Source organism: Tursiops truncatus, chromosome 7 (assembly GCF_011762595.2).
Source record: "Tursiops truncatus isolate mTurTru1 chromosome 7, mTurTru1.mat.Y, whole genome shotgun sequence".
Lineage (NCBI taxonomy): Eukaryota > Metazoa > Chordata > Mammalia > Artiodactyla > Delphinidae > Tursiops > Tursiops truncatus.
The window spans coordinates 19,108,569-19,124,617 of record NC_047040.1 but is presented as its reverse complement, the minus strand read 5'-3'; the positions used below and the strand labels follow the sequence as shown (position 1 = coordinate 19,124,617).

Genomic DNA, 16,049 nt, shown 5'->3' with positions numbered 1-16,049 from the left:
TATATCCAGACAAAACTATAATTCAAAAAGATACATAAACCCCTATGTTCATAGCAGCACTATTCACAACAGGCAAGACATGGAAACAACCTAAAATGTCCATCGACAGATAAATGGATAAAGAAGATGTGGTATATATACACAATGGAATATTACTCGGCCATAAAAAAGAATGAAATAATGCCATATGCAGCAACATGGATGCAACTAGGTATTACCATACTAACTGAAGTAAGTCAGAAAGAGAAAGACAAATACCATATGATATCACTTATATGAGGAATCTAAAATATGACACAAATGAACCTATCTATGAAACAGAAACAGAACCACAGACATAGATAAGACTGCTCGTTGCCAAGAGAAAGGGGGCTGGGGGGAGGGAAAGAGTGGGAGATTGGGGTTAGCAGATGTAAGCTATTATATATAGAATGGATAAACAACAAGGTCCTACTGTATAGCACAGATAACTATATTCAAGAGCCTATGATAGTATGATAGGGCTTCCCTGGTGGCACAGTGATTAAGAATCCACCTGCCAATGCAGGGGACATGGGTTCGAGCCCTGGTCTGGGAAGATCCCACATGCCATGGAGCAACTAAGCCCGTGCGCCACAACTACTGAGCCTGCGCTCTAGAGCCTGCAAGTCACAACTACTGAACCCGTGTGCCACAACTACTGAAGCCCGCACGCCTAGAGCCCATGCTCCACATCAAGAAAAGCCACTGCAATGAGAAGCCTGCGCACCTCAACAAAGAGTAGCCCCCCACTCACCACAACTAGAGAAAGCCCACGTGCTGCAACGAAGACCCAACACAGCCAAAAATAAATAAATTAAATAAATTTAAAAAAATAGCCTATGATAAACCATCATGGAAAAGATATTAAAAAAAACAATGTATATATATATGTATAACTGAATCACTTTGCTGTATAGCAGAAATTAACACAACATTGTAAATCAACTACACTTCAATTAAAAAAATAATTTTTCTTTTGTTTTATATCTATATAAGATGATGGATATTCACTAAACTTATTGTGGTAATCATTTCATGATGTATGTAAGTCAAATCATTATGCTGTACAATTTAAACTTATACAGTGCTGTACATCAATTATATCTCAATAAAATTGTAAGGAAAAAAATACAAGTGCAGTCCAACTGCCTAGATTTACTACTGCTGTACTACAACACCTCAAGTAAGTTAATTAACTTCTCTAAGGCTCAGTTACGTCATCTATAAAAACAGATTTTTTAATATGTCTAGCTCAGAGAGCTACTGCGAAGATTTAAAGAAAAAAATTCATTTAAATGCTTAGCACAGTCTCTGGCACATAACAAACACTTTAGATAAAGCTGCTATTATTATTACAGTTATTATACCATGGTCTCATTTTTGGGTGTTTAATAAGAATATAAGCATGAAGGGGCTGGGAAGGATATAAATAAAATTAATGTTGAAGTATCTCAGGAGATGACGTGTATGGGACTTAAGAATATGCACTTTCCGCTTTATGACAAATATTTTTATATATATATATATATATGCATATATATTTTTTCAAAGTTTGAAAATCAGAGGCCAGATAATGGACTGAATTTTATGGATGTGATAAATCTTTAATAAGTGAGCAAATATTTGAGAACTAAATTAATATGACTGCTTTAATCATTTTTTTATACCAAGTAAAACATACTTCAGTTGAATCACTTTATAAAAAGAAAGCAAAATAAAAGAATTTACCTACCCCTGCAGTTGCTGCTGTTGGTGAGAGGAAAGGGGCACTCTTGGTTTGTTCCAGCCGGTGTAATCCTGGTTACACCTCAGTTTTTTAACAGAAAGAGGAGCTGGCTGAGGAAGAAATCCCAAACTTCTTTTGGCAGAGGGAGTTTGGCTTGTAATATTAGTCCTATAAAAAAGAAAAAATGAAGAAGCATAACAATTTTGAATGTTACTTTTTTCCCCTAGTAGATTCAGAGAAGTCAAGGTCTAGGGGAAAAAAATCCTAAATTTGAGGAAATATCAGTAATAATGATCACCTGGGAGAAAATTTCACAAATGTAAATCAGCAAATCTGCTGATAGGGAGCTGAAGGCATAATACTGTACCTACATAACCTATAATCAAAATAATGCAAGTTAATGGCTTGAGAAAAGCCATAAATAGTTTTACTTCTTTATTCACTTTTATCCACTTAATGACTATCATACATTAGTTTACCTAGTCTTGAAAACATTTAGGCAGTGAACTTTTTCCACTGTTAGACAGCAAATATTCTTACCCAATCTCCTTGAGAACTTACTCTGATTTATATGCTTAGCAGTGAAAATGGTAGGAGTATTTTCATTTAAAGTTTTCCTAGATAGTGACTGTTTTCCAAAAAGGCTGTACTAATTTATATTTCCATCAGTAGTGAATTTCCCTTTCTTTACATGGTCTCCATTACATTATTATCACTCTAAAGAGTGAAACATGATCTCATTGTTATTTTGTTTTATATTTTCCTGATTACTACCAAAGTTGAACATATCAATCTTTTCTTTATGGTTTCAATTTCTGTGTCTTGTTTAAGACTCACTCTGTAGGGACGTCCCTGGTGGCGCAGTGGATAACAATCTGCCTTCCAATGCAGGGGACATGAGTTCGAGCCCTGGTCTGTGAAGATCCCACATGCCGCGGAGCAACTAAGCCCGTGCACCACAACTAGTGAGCCTGCGAGCCACAACTACTGAGCCCACTTGCCACAACTACTGAAGCCCGCATGCCTAAAGCCCATGCTCCGCAACAAGAGAAGCCATCGCAATGAGAAGCCTGCACACCGCAACTAAGAGTAGCCCCCACTCGCCGCAACTAGAGAAAGCCAGCACACAGCAACGAAGACCCATTGCAGCCAAAAATAAATGAATAATTTTTTTTAAAAAAAGAATCATTCTGTAATGTAAGGTCAGAGAAATGTCTTCCTATATTTTCTTTTAAAAGTTTAAAATCTTGTTTTCCCTCCTACTCAGTTCTTCAAGCTGTTTGGACATTTACTTTTTGCATCTTGTAAAGCAGGAATTAGGATTTACTTTTTTATAAGGAAAAACCAATTGTCCCCAAACAACTTATTGTCTGCCTAGGCCATCTGTTAGCCAGCGTCTGTTTTTTTTACTCAAGAAAAAAAAATTGTGAAATAGAATACAGAAAAATATATAAAAATCAAATGTGTAACACTGTGGTACAGGATGTTGATACTGAGGGAAGTTTTGTGTGTGAGGGAGGATGGGGGTATTAGGTACACTTTGCACTTTCTTTTCAATTTTGCTGTGAACCTAAAACTGCTCTAGAAAGAAAAGTTTATTAACTAAAAATCAAATGTGGAGCTTAACAATATTTTTATAAAGCAAACACATATGTAAACAACCATTAATGTCAAAAACCTCCAAGTACCCCTTCCCAGTCACAACCCCGTTCCTCTACCCTAAAAGTTACCATTAGCTTTCTATCAGTTTTATTTCTTACTATGTACTCCTACATATTGTAGTGTGGACAATGAAAGGTATATCTGTTTTCATCCTTTTGCTTTCAACCTTTCTCCATCTTTATACTGTAGTTGTCTTTTAAACAGCACATGGATTATTATTCTTCCTTTAAAATCCAGTCTTTCTCTTTTTAACTGAAATATTTAGTGTATTTATATTTAATGTCATTACTGATTTAGGTTAATAACTCAAAATCTTTGTCTACTAATTCTATCATATGTGTCATTTCTGAGTATTTATTAATTTTTCTCTTCTTATGAGTTATATTTTCCCTGTTTGTAAGCTTAGTAATATTTTCTTGGATGTCAGACATTGTGAATTTTATCTTGTGGGGTGCTGTGTATTTTTTATTTCTATAAACATTCTCAAATTTTGTTCTGGGATGTGCTGAGGTTACCAGGAAACAGTTTGATCTTTTTCGATCTTGCTTTTAAGGTTTGTCATGTGGGAAAAGAGCAGCAATTTGTCTAGGGATAGTTTTTCCTCACTATGAGGCGAGACCTTTCTTAGGCATTCAAATTGCTGCTATTAGGAACAGGAACTATGCCTGGCTTTATGTATACTCCAAGTATTATTCCCTTACATCCTTTTGGGTGGTTCTTTCCCTGGCCTTGACTAGTTTCCTCACCTGCATATGCTGCTCAGCACTCAAAATGAATACTCAAGGGGACCCTCTGCAATTCCTTCTCTGTGCAGCTTTCCCCTCTGGTACTCTGCTCGGTGAATTCTAGCTGCCCTTGGCCTCCCCGGACTCCTAGCTCCAGTTCTTCAACTCAGGAAGAGCACAGGGCTGGCTCTGCATGGTTCCCCCTCCTTGTGTAGCAACCTGGAAACTTTTGACTAGGAAGCAAGCTGAGGCAGTCATAAGCTTAATTTGTTTCCCATCTCTCAGGGATCCCTGTCCTTCACTGACTCATGTCCAATGTCTCAAGATCCATTGTTTCATACAGTTTGCCCAGGTTCTTAGTTGTTTCATGAAGGAGGGTAATCTGGTCCCTGTTATTCCATCTTGGCCAGAAGTGGAAGTCACCTTTAACTTTTTAATATGTCTAATATTAACTTTTTAATATGTCTAACTGTTTAATATGTCAAACAAAAAATGAACTTAAAATGTTTTAATTTCCCTGTACTTTTCTCCACTCCTTTATTTCTTCTTATTGTATAATATTTTATTAATTTTTCGTTTTTAATTCTATCATTATCATTTTATAAAAACTATCAAAATGTATTTAGATGCATAGAATAAGCCCAGAAGGATATTAGTAACAGTAGTTGCCTCTTGAAAGAAAATGAACAAGTAAGAGTTAGGAGAGATTTATTTTTCACTGTATGCACCCTGAAACTTTTGAAGTTTCTACCATATGCTCTTATTACTTATACAAAAGAATAAATTTTAAAGGTATTTAATTTTTAAATATGCTTAACATTTTTTTTGCTCACTGATTTTTCTTACTTCTACTCCTTTTGTTCAGTTTTCTTCTTGCTAAATAAATCCTGTCTTTGTATATCTAAAACCAGCAATTTTTTAGAAGTTGTTTTCATCTTTTTTTTTTTTTTTTGCGGTACACGGGCCTCTCACTGTTGTGGCCTTTCCCGTTGCGGAGCACAGGCTCTGGACGCGCAGGCTCAGCGGCCATGGCTTACAGGCCCAGCCGCTCCGCGGCATGTGGGATCCTCCCGGACCAGGGCACGAATCCGTGTCCCCTGCATCGGCAGGTGGACTCTTAACCACTGCGCCACCAGGGAAGCCCTGTTTTCATCTTTTGAACTTAATAAACATGTCGTTCTTTTTTCTTTTTTTTTTGGCTGCACGGTGCAGCATGCGGAACTTCCCCGACCAGTGATCGAAACTGTGCCCCCTGCATTGGAAGCACGGAGTCTTTTTTTTTTTAATTAATTAATTTACTTATTTTATTTTTGGCTGCCTTGAGTCTTCGTTGCTGCGTGCAGGCTTTTTCTAGTTGTGGCGAGCGGGGGCTACTCTTCGTTGTGGTGCACTGGCTTCTCATTGCGGTGGCTTCTCTTGTTGTGGAGCATGGGCTCTAGGCACGTGGGCTTCAGTTGTTGGAAGCAAGGAGTCTTAACCACTGGACCACCAGGGAAGTTCTGTCTGCATTCTTGAATTAAAATTTAGCTGGATATGGAATTCTTTGATATTATTACTCCAGTGTCTTCTGTTCCTATTGTTGCTAATGTCAGTTTTCCTTTTATAGACAATATTTTTCTTTCTCTTAGCTTTTAAAATTTCTTTACCCATCATCTTCTACAATGTGGATTTTTAAAAAATATATTGGCTGTTTGGCATTTGTTGAGGCATTTCAATGTGGACTTCCATCATTTTCACCCATTCTTTCTTTGACAAATTCCTTGCCTTTTTTCTCCACAGTCTTTTTCTTTTTTTTTCCAAAATGCTATTAAGACATGGAGGGTAGACCAAGGAGCCCAACATAATTCTCCTAATTTCATTTACATTTACCATCTCCTCTCTGTGCTACATCCCATGATCATGCATTTTTGATGTGTTTAGTAGCTGTATCAGTCTGGACCTCTAACCTGCATAGGACTTTATATCAGGGGTTCAGAACTCTTGACCCTATGCAGGTAACACTACAGCAGATGCCAATCATTGCAATTCCCATTTTTGGGTTTGCTCTCTGTTTAGGGAGCATCAGGCAAGCAGCATATTTATGGTTCCAAACTCAGGTAGTTACACAGAAGTGTTGCGCCTTGGTTTACTAGCACAGAGAACAGTTCTAGATACCCAGCTTCACGTAGCTTCATATAAGAAACCAAATTCTAGTCTGGGGTCATGTTCAGTTCCCAATCTCATGCTGGTTTTGAAGACCCAGCCCTAAATACCTGACTCCAGTCTGTGTTTTGTAAGTGCTTTATGGCGTCAGCCTTTACTCAGTATTAGTTTGCTCACCAATCTGGAAATTTTCACCTTATCCTTGAGTGCAGCTTTGCATTAAAAGAAATTTTTATTTCCTCAATCATTCCTAGGTGCAATGAATATTCTCATTCTATTATTTTGAGAAGAAATTTGTATTGTATTTAATAAATCACTTGAAAACCAAATTTAGTTCTTTTTTTTTCAACTTAGATTCCTTTAAGATTCTTCTAATAAGCAGAAATGTCAAGCTTCCTCTGCCTTAAATTCAAAAAACTTAGTTACCACTGCAGTCATAAGGTGCTTGACAGATACCACCCAAGGTTAAATATACCTAAATATACAATATCAAATTCTTTATTTCGCCTTAATCATTTAATACAAATAATCCAGATGTCTTTCCACTTTGAATTAAATTCTAGTAAAAAACAAAATATGACTTAATAGGTCATTACACATCGTATCTATTATACACCATTACCCTCACTTTTTACCATTATCATTGCCCCTCTGTGCAGCATTCCACGATCACACCTCCTTGACAAGTGCTTAGCAGCTGCCTTACACATTCATACCCAATAAACCTCGAAAAATTTAATCTATATCTCTAGAATCAGCAATTAAATTTCTGACTAGCCTTTTCCAGTTAAAGATACCCACTAATGTGAAACTTTTGCTTTTTAAAAAAAATGCCTTAACTTTTGGTAGGTAGCTTAACAAATACACAGGCAACAAAGGCAATTTTAAAATGCCCCAAAGGACAGATCATATGTTCATCACTTGGAACAATGGAAAATACACTGGTCTAGTATCTGATCACACTGCCAGTCATAACCTGTGGCCTCAGTACAAATCTTCCTACACATCAGTTTATTCTTGTGTTGAAAAACATAAAAAATAAGAGTTTGAACTAAAACATTTCTAGAGTAGTTTCTAACTAAAATGTCATGAATCTATAATTCTCATCAATTTTGTTATTTTAAATTAGGGTATTCATTTACAGCACAATGCACAGCCCATCCCATCATTTAATATTCTGAAGAAGAAAGCTCTTCAAGTTCTTCACAAGGCATATAACCAATGCATACCTGTCTAGGTTAGTGCTGCCAGGAGAGTAGTCCTTGGATGCAGCTCTGCTACCATAAAAAGATGATGACTGCAAAGGTAAAAGCCCTAAAAAATGAACAGACACAGGAAACGTTTAATTCCTAAATCAACCATTCAAGTTCATTTAATAATAAAATTATGCATTGGGCCTGTTTATATTTAAACTCTTTTTTTCCCCTTCTTTTCATCAAAATAATACATATATACACATGTTAAAAGATCAAACACTGTGGAAAACATTATAACAGGTCATAAAAGAATACTCTCCAGCCCTAAAGCTCCACAAATTTTGCTTCCAGTTTCTAACCATTTTTTGAAACTTAGTTTTTCTGATTTCCTCCATAACATTAAATAATGTTTCTATAATTTCTTCATTTATTCATTTTTAAACAATATCAGCTGACTCCCTTTATGAAAAATTAGAAATAATTTCTTATTTACATCACCCCTACTCTTGTTCTCCTCTCTCCAACCAATTACCAGTTGTGTTATTTATTTATTTTTTGGCCATGCCACGTGGCTTGCAGGATCTTAGTTCCATGACCAGGGATTGAACCTGGGCCCACGGCAGTAAAAGCGCCGAGTCCTAACCACTGGACTGCCAGGGAACTCCCCATCAGTTGTGTTATTTTAGTTCTAATGATTAACTTTGCAACTTTAACACACTTAAACTTTCTACATTTTATTCCATGAACCTTTTTATCACTTGACCGTTTACTTCCTCCTCTCTCTCCTCTTCTACATCAACTTTTGTAAGACGTACCTTGACTTCAACAGTATTAAGGATCATTACATCTTTAAGTATTGTTTTCTAACTATAGGTTGATTGCAAAAACTTAAAACCAATAAGTGGAGTTTACATAATGTATTATTATTTCAGAGATAAGAATTATATTAGAGATACTTCTTTCTGTAGGAGTCCAATGTTACAACTCTGAACCACTAAAAGGAGACCGTTCCTAGAGTCCTGATCAAATGAATTCTCGTAAACTCCTAAATTATCAAAATCATGCCGTATTTTAGCTTGCTTCAATTTAATTTCAAGTTGAACAGTATTCAAATCAATACCAGATACTTGAGTCTTTAAGGAGTTTAGAGGATCAGAGAGATATGTTAAGTATAGGAAACACTAATAAAAATTCAGGGACAGTCTAACTTTTAGTTTTTGTAAAAACAAGGAACAAGTGAACTTAAACAACTGCTTCAGGAAATAATTTCAAGATCTTCTGGAACTTCTAATAAGTAGCAACACTGATGAACTTTAATTTCAACCGCTTTAACTCCCTGGATTCATTCCATGGTTCAGGTACTTTGACAATGAAATAATTTAATTCTAGGTAGTTAAACAGGGGAAAAGGCAAAGCTTAAATTCCTTGCAAGCAAAATTAAAATTCCCTTATAGTTCTAATATTTTAAAAAATATTTTAGCCAAGTACTAGATACAAATTGGTACCTGGTAACTAGTACTGAATTACACAGTATTCCTGAATAATGTAGAGAAATATGCCCCAGTTTAGGTTTCTATTTCTAGTCTAATACAATCCATCATACAATAAATGAGTATCTTATAAAAGACCAAATACTTACCTGATGTCCTATTCTCTTCTGACTGTTTCAAACTCAGCTGCTTCTCTCTACTGCTGGTTAAATACTTTCTTGAGGGATCTGTCATAGCCTTGTTGTTCCTACAGTTAATAATTTAATTCAAATATATATATGTATAAGGATACAATTCTTAATTTTAAATAGTTGTCATTAAAAATCTACATTTCAATTGCCAAATTCATTGATTTGCTTGGAAGTTAGGTTATAAGGTGTCAAAGCCTTAAGCAAATGAGGATCATAAAAATAAGCTTTCATTACCTACTCAAAAGCCAATTTAATCCATAACCCTGGTAATTAGGCAAAAATGAAGGAGTATTTTCTTTATACAAAAGTCAAACCAGAGACAGCAATATTATATAGGTTTTCTTAGCCGAAAGCAAGGCCAGATGAAATGATTCAGCTACTAAGACCAAAAGAATCAAGAACTAAGCTAAAAAAATTAAAATTAAAAAAAATTTTAAATAAATAAAATTTTTAAAAAAGTAAACTATTCAAGCTTGATACTGAATAGGTTTAAAAAGTAAAACAGGACTTCCCTGGTGGCACAGTGGTTAGGAATCCGCCTGCCAACACAAGGGACATGGGTTCGATCCCTGGTCCAGGAAGATCCCACATGCCACAGAGCAACTAAGCCCATGTGCCACAACTACTGAAGCCCATGTGCCAAGAGCCCGTGCACGCAAGAAAGAGTAGCCCCCACTCAACGCAACTAATAGAAAGCCTGCGCGCAGCAACGAAGACCCAACGCAGCCAAAACTAAATAAATAAATACATTTATATATATATATATATGAAAAGTAAAACAAAATCCAAAATGTTCTTATAGTTTATGTAATTTGAAATACTATTTACTAAATGTCAACATTTCAATTCATAGTGATTAAACAATTTTAAGTTCGTGAACACAAAATTAAAATTTCTTAAGCCCCCTTTCCCCCCTCTATTATTCCCAAATACCTGGACCTATATTAAGTAGAGTGGATCCATTCAGAAACATGCTCATGCTTTGATTAAAAGTGCTAATTTTAGGAGAACCATCATGAATAAAGCCTGTAAGCAGACAATGTAGACGCTCCACCCAGATTCCCTCTGGCCCCATTTTTGTGTCCTCTCGTCCACACCAATTTAGGTATTTTTTGTTTGTTTTCAATTTTTTTTTATATTGGATTATAGTTGATTAACAATGGTGCCTTACTTTCAGGTGTACTGCGAAGTGATTCAGTTATACATATACACATATCTATTCTTTTTCAAGTTCTTCAATTTAGGGTTTTTTTTAAAATTTTTTGATAGCCTATACCTAGGGTTCTTCTTCAAAGGATTGCCCTCAAGCTACTACAGAGACTTTGCCTGCACTCTCAGAGAGTCACAAGTAAGGTCAGGTGCTAAAGTATAGAAGCCCAGCTCCCCTGCCTTGGATTAGAACAGTTTTAAGGTGAAATTTATATAACAGATTTTTCTCTCTGGGATTAGGATGAATCCTAACCTCTGCATTTTTCTGCTCAGAGATCAGATTTCTGTCTGAGATCACACGCATTCTTTGTTTCTTGCACTTCAATATCTTGCTTCCCCCACTCCCTTCCTGGGTATCCCCTGGGAATAATTCCTAAATAAATCACTTGCACACTACCCTCTATTTCAGGGTTTGTTTCTGGGGAACTTGATCTACAACCATTAGTGCTAGAAGTGGGTCTAGGAAGCATACTCTCTAAGGACAGGATTCTGGAATTGGATCGATTGTTTGGCAATGGCAACAGAAATTCCATTCCTGGTGGTAAAATTTTTGGTATCCTATAGTGTTACACCACCAAGATTTTTCATATGTAGTGAACAACCTGGATAAAGTAGAAGAGAATATGGCTCATGCAATCTCTCCAGCATTTGAAAAATGTGGTAGAATGCACAATGGATCGTTAGGGTTATAGAAATGTTCTAAAACTGGATTATGCTGATAGTTGCACAACTCAATAAATTTACCAAAAATACAGAATTATACATTTAAGACAGGTGAATTTTATGGTGTGTAAACTGTACCTCAATAAAGCTGTTTAAAAAATGTCCCAAATTATTCCCTTCCTTGTACCCAAGTCCCCTATTAAGAAATGCAATCTATTTCCCCAACCCTTAATGAGGCTGGCCTTGTGATTTCCTTTTCCCAAACGAATGTGACAGACATAACAGCACATAAGTCCTGATGCTAAGGCTAAAGGCACCCTGCAAATTTCCACTCATTCTCTTGGAACCCTACCACTGCTTTGTGAATAATTCCAGGGTAACCTGCCAGGTGACAAAAGAAAACATGGCCAATCTCCCTCATCACCCCAAGCACTAGACAGCCAATGGCCAGTCACACAAGTAATGCCACCTTGGACCAGCCAACCCTTAGCCAACCTACCAACTGACCATGGATGCATGAGAAAATGAGAGAATCCAGCCACAAGTGGCCAAGCCAGACCCAGATAAACAGAACCACTCAAGTGACCACTGACCCGTAAGCGATAATAGTTACTATTTTAAGTATCTTGTTATACAACACTAGATACCTGATACAGTGATATGGGGTAAATAATAATCATAAAGACATGGGTCATCAAGGGACTATGCAACCAGAGCAAGCCATCATGAGCTGGGTGCTATCATACCCACAAAGCTGTAAGATCAGGAAGTTACAGCAGTAATCCATCATAAAATGTGAGTGGTATATCCAAGCAAATAGGAATAGATAATGCGAACAGACCTATGAGCATTCTGGTGACCAGCTGGAAGAAGAGGAAAAAACCTGTGCCTGGTTCATGGATGGATCATCTTGGTACATTGGTACAAGCTGAAAATGAACTGCTGCTGCACTGTAGCCCCACTAAGGGACTGCCCCGGAACACAGGAGTAACACAAAATCCTACACTGTGCAGAGTTTGAGAAATGCACCTCATTAACCACTTTGTGTGGAAAGAAAAGTGGGTCAATGGACTCCTGGATGGTGGCAAATGGTTTGGATGGATAGTCAGGGGCCTGGAAGGAATAAGACTGGAAGATCAGGGAGAAATGATTTATGGAAGAGGTTTATGGATAGTCATATAGAAGTATGTACAGGGCTTCCCTCGTGGCACAGTGGTTGAGAGTCCGCCTGCCGATGCAGGGGACACGGGTTTGTGCCCTGGTCTGGAAAGACCCCACATGCCACGGAGCGGCTGGGCCCGTGAGCCATGGCCGCTGGGCCTGCGCGTCCGGAGCCTCTGCTCCGCAGCGGGAGAGGCCACAGCAATGAGAGGCCCCCGTACCGCAAAAAAAAAAAAAAGGAGTATGTACAAAGGGTGAAGATCTGTTTCACATGTTAATGCTCACCAGAGAACTCCACTAAAGACACATTAAGTCTCTTAATGTCTCCACTTAAGAAACAATCATGCAGGGTAACTTGTCCAGTAAATGCCATTCAATCTCTGTACTTAGCCATCCAAGTATTTCCACAAAAGGGCCCATGAGTAACAGCCATGGTGGCAGAGAGAAAAGCTCTGAATGCACCCTACAATAGGGGCTCCCCTTCAATAAGGCTGGTTTAGCTTCTGATGCTGCTGAATGCCCAACTGGTCAGCAGCAGAGGCTGATCCCCAGCCCGTGATTGAGTACTATCCTTTAAGGAAATCAACCAGTCATTTGGTGATATTACATTAGACACCTTCCATCCCAGAAAGAGTAGCAATTAATTCTGGTTGGGATTGGCATATATTTTAGGTTTGCTTTTGCCTTTCCTGCCCACAGTGCCTTGGCTGCACTGCTATCTGGGGGCTCATAAGAGTATATGATTTATTAACATGAAATCTCACATAACACCATCCTGGAACGAGAAACCCACTTTATACAAAAGAAAAGGAGGTACAATAAGGGTATATGACCAAAGGCTCCATTGGTCCTACCACATACCACATTACCTCAAATCTGATGGCCAACAGCCTTTAAAGGTGCAGCTTACAGATGATCTCATTAGGAACTGGGTGCCCTTCAAGACAATATATAGCACAAACCAACAAGCCATTACATTTATAGAGAATACATGGGTCTGGAAACCAAGAAGTAGAAGTAGGAATGCCCCCACTAAATATCACTCTTGATAACGCTCTTGTGCTTCTTGTCCCCTCAATTTAGATTCTGTGGGTCTAGAGGTCCTATTTTCCAGAGTGGGTACTTTTTCAACGGGGGGACAGGAAGAGTCCCATTTAATCTAAAGCTATGGCTGCTACCTACTCATTTGGGGCTTCTCATGCTGGCAGATCAACAGGCAAAGAAAGGAGTTACCATACCGTAACTGACTTTGATTATTATAAGGGGCAGGGTTGCTGCTATATAATGAGGGCAGGAAGAATATGTTTGGAATAAAGAATATTCACCAGGGAATCCTTAGTGCTCTCATGCTCAGTTTTAACTCTGAATGGGCAATTATAGCAATCACAGCCTGAGAAGTACACAGTGACCAGGGTCTCAGCCCCCTCAGAGAAGAAGATCTCAGTCATACCACCAGGCAAACCATTAAGACCAGCAGAAGTGTTAGAGGAAAATGCAGTGAATCTAGAATGGATGGTAGAAGTAGATGATAATATCAGTTATAGCCTCAAGGCTATTTGTAGCAATAAGGACAAAAAGAACTGCAGCTCATCCCACTAACCCTCCTTTTTTTAATATTCTCACCCAGAAATTGAAAAGCATCAATGTGAAGAATCTATAATAAGATGGAATGAACTTAATAGTGATGCTCTATCAGAGCCCCCTCAGATCGCTGTTTATACTTCTCACACATCTAGACTATTATGTCTTCGACTGCCAGCACGTGCAGTTCTTCAGAAGACTGCCTTTGGGCTATTTCAAATATTTTACGCATCTAGGCAGAGCCAAAAGCCCCAAGGCAGCTGTTAACCAAAAACAGTGCAGTATGGAAATATGAAAGCCCATCTTCCTTACTTCTAGTTGAAAGAAGCCCAGACCTCCTGCTGGATCAAGATGAGGCCCACTCTCTGTGGGACTTTTATCTAAGGTGACATCCTTAGTTGGCTTCTTCTCCTTCCCAGTCCTGCTTTCCTTACTCTGTTACTGGTCTCGCCTATGAGTACTTCCTTAATAAGGCGCTTGCAGAAGTATGTTCATCTAGAGCCTGCTTCTAGGAAATCCAAACTTTAAAAAATTTAATTGTGATGGTATAAAAAATATTATTAGCCCAGAACAAGGATTAGAAATTTAGGGTTCATCAGACAACTCAAAGTGGAACTGAGACTTCCCCAAAGTGTGGTGGATATGGTGGACTGGCGTGCAAAGTCCATTACTACCACCTTTCAGTGTACCTCCCTGTTCTACAGAAGCCAGAAAGCTAAAAAACTACATTTCCAAGTTAGTGTTCAAGATTTAAGGTAAATTACATATACTTGTGCAAGATATGGGAAATGGAAATAGGGAGAGGTCATGTGTTCTGCTACTTCTGGTGGTTAACAACAACGTGGGGGTATCTAGTTTTCCTGTAGAGGATTTCCGCATTTGGCAGTGGCAGCACAGTTCTAGAGATAACAGTTTTCATGCCAGCTTCCAATTCAGCTGTTCACTTCATGACAGCCAGGAGCATCTTTGGTGACCTGATCTGGGGCATGGCTCTCAAAATCATTCCTGAAAGCTTAACCTAGAGTCTACATTTTCAGCTTTCCTAATGATTCTGTAAGCCATTTAATGTTCTCTGTATGGAAATACCTTTGTGTGTAAACTAGCTAGAGTGAATTTTGTTCCCTACAACTGGACTCCAAATACACAAATTTTGTTACTAGAAGTGGGATGCTACCATAACAAACCTATAATATGCAGAACTAGCTCAGCAGGAAGGTAGAGGGTAAGAACACAGATATTACAGACTGGAAAGCTGGTGACTATTGTTATATTTCAGCAAAATATTTACAGAACTGTTGTCTGTAATGTCTTGGGAGGCAGACCTCAAAGGAAAAGGTTGAGACAATTAAGAACACTGGTCTTTCTTACTGCTTTCAGTGAGGTTCTATTCAAGACAGATAAATCTGGGCAAGAACTAGCCAGCTTGCAATCAAGGATGAAAAGGAATACATTTCTCTGTGCCAATGGCCTAGAATTAAAATTGTGTGGTAACTTGAGACCATATGGGACTAAAAAAATCCAACTGCTTCTAATTCTCAAATTGAGGCAATGGTAAGAGGTAACTGGAGTAGTTGTTTTGTAAAAAACTGATATTAATATTAGGGAAAACTGCGCGAGGGGTATACGGGTACATTTTATACTATCTTTGCAACTTTCCTGTAAATCTAGAATTATTCCAAAATTTAAAAATTTATTAAAAGAACCAAAATAACAACAAAAATATTGGCCCTAATTCTTTCTCAAGCCTATAAAAGCCTGCTTGTTCTACCTTTAAAGAAACTTCTAGACTTCTAAAGCTTACAGATTTCTAACTTCCAGAACTACACCAGCTTGACTTAGGCTACAAAAGCTGAATGGCTCCAAAGAACATAGTCTTCAAAACCCCCTTCAGCTATGGCCTTGAAAGATAACAGACAAAGGAAATCAATCAAAGGGCAAAGCCAGGAGTCGTATGGAGTAAAATGAGCAAGTGTTTCTCCCAGAGGATGATGAAGAACTTATTCCACTGCTTTCACTGTCTTCACAATTTCTGCCTAACAAGATTTTATCTCTGCTATAGACCAATGACTCCTCAGTTTCCTATTCTTATCTTTTCTAAATGGTAACTTTTATTGTGGTTATCCTGTGCCTACTCCAGCAATGTATAATGAATGATATGCGTATGGAGATGGAAGTGAGGAATGCAGATTAACCTGCCTCTTAGTTTTTACGTGTCAGACCATGAGGGGCATGGTCCAAGGCACACCTGGACTTATGGAGAGAACTGCACATAACCCAGAGAT

The 16,049-nt window shown here is 37.9% G+C and overlaps 1 protein-coding gene and 1 non-coding gene across 12 annotated transcripts in view; both read right to left on the bottom strand.

The window, feature by feature from the left end:
- Nucleotides 1-16,049, bottom strand: part of USP37 (ubiquitin specific peptidase 37) — a 90,530-nt gene that overhangs the window by 51,297 nt on the left and 23,184 nt on the right. For all 11 annotated transcript variants that reach the window (XM_073807263.1, XM_073807257.1, XM_073807266.1 and 8 more), the window contains 3 exons: nt 9,112-9,209; nt 7,506-7,590; nt 1,754-1,915 (listed from right to left, as the gene is read on the bottom strand). In XM_073807263.1, the coding sequence (XP_073663364.1) occupies nt 1,754-1,915; nt 7,506-7,590; nt 9,112-9,209 (345 nt within the window). The remainder of the gene's footprint in view (nt 1-1,753; nt 1,916-7,505; nt 7,591-9,111; nt 9,210-16,049) is intronic.
- Nucleotides 8,060-8,132, bottom strand: TRNAK-UUU (transfer RNA lysine (anticodon UUU)). Its single transcript has one exon. It is a non-coding gene; the product is annotated as a tRNA-Lys (tRNA).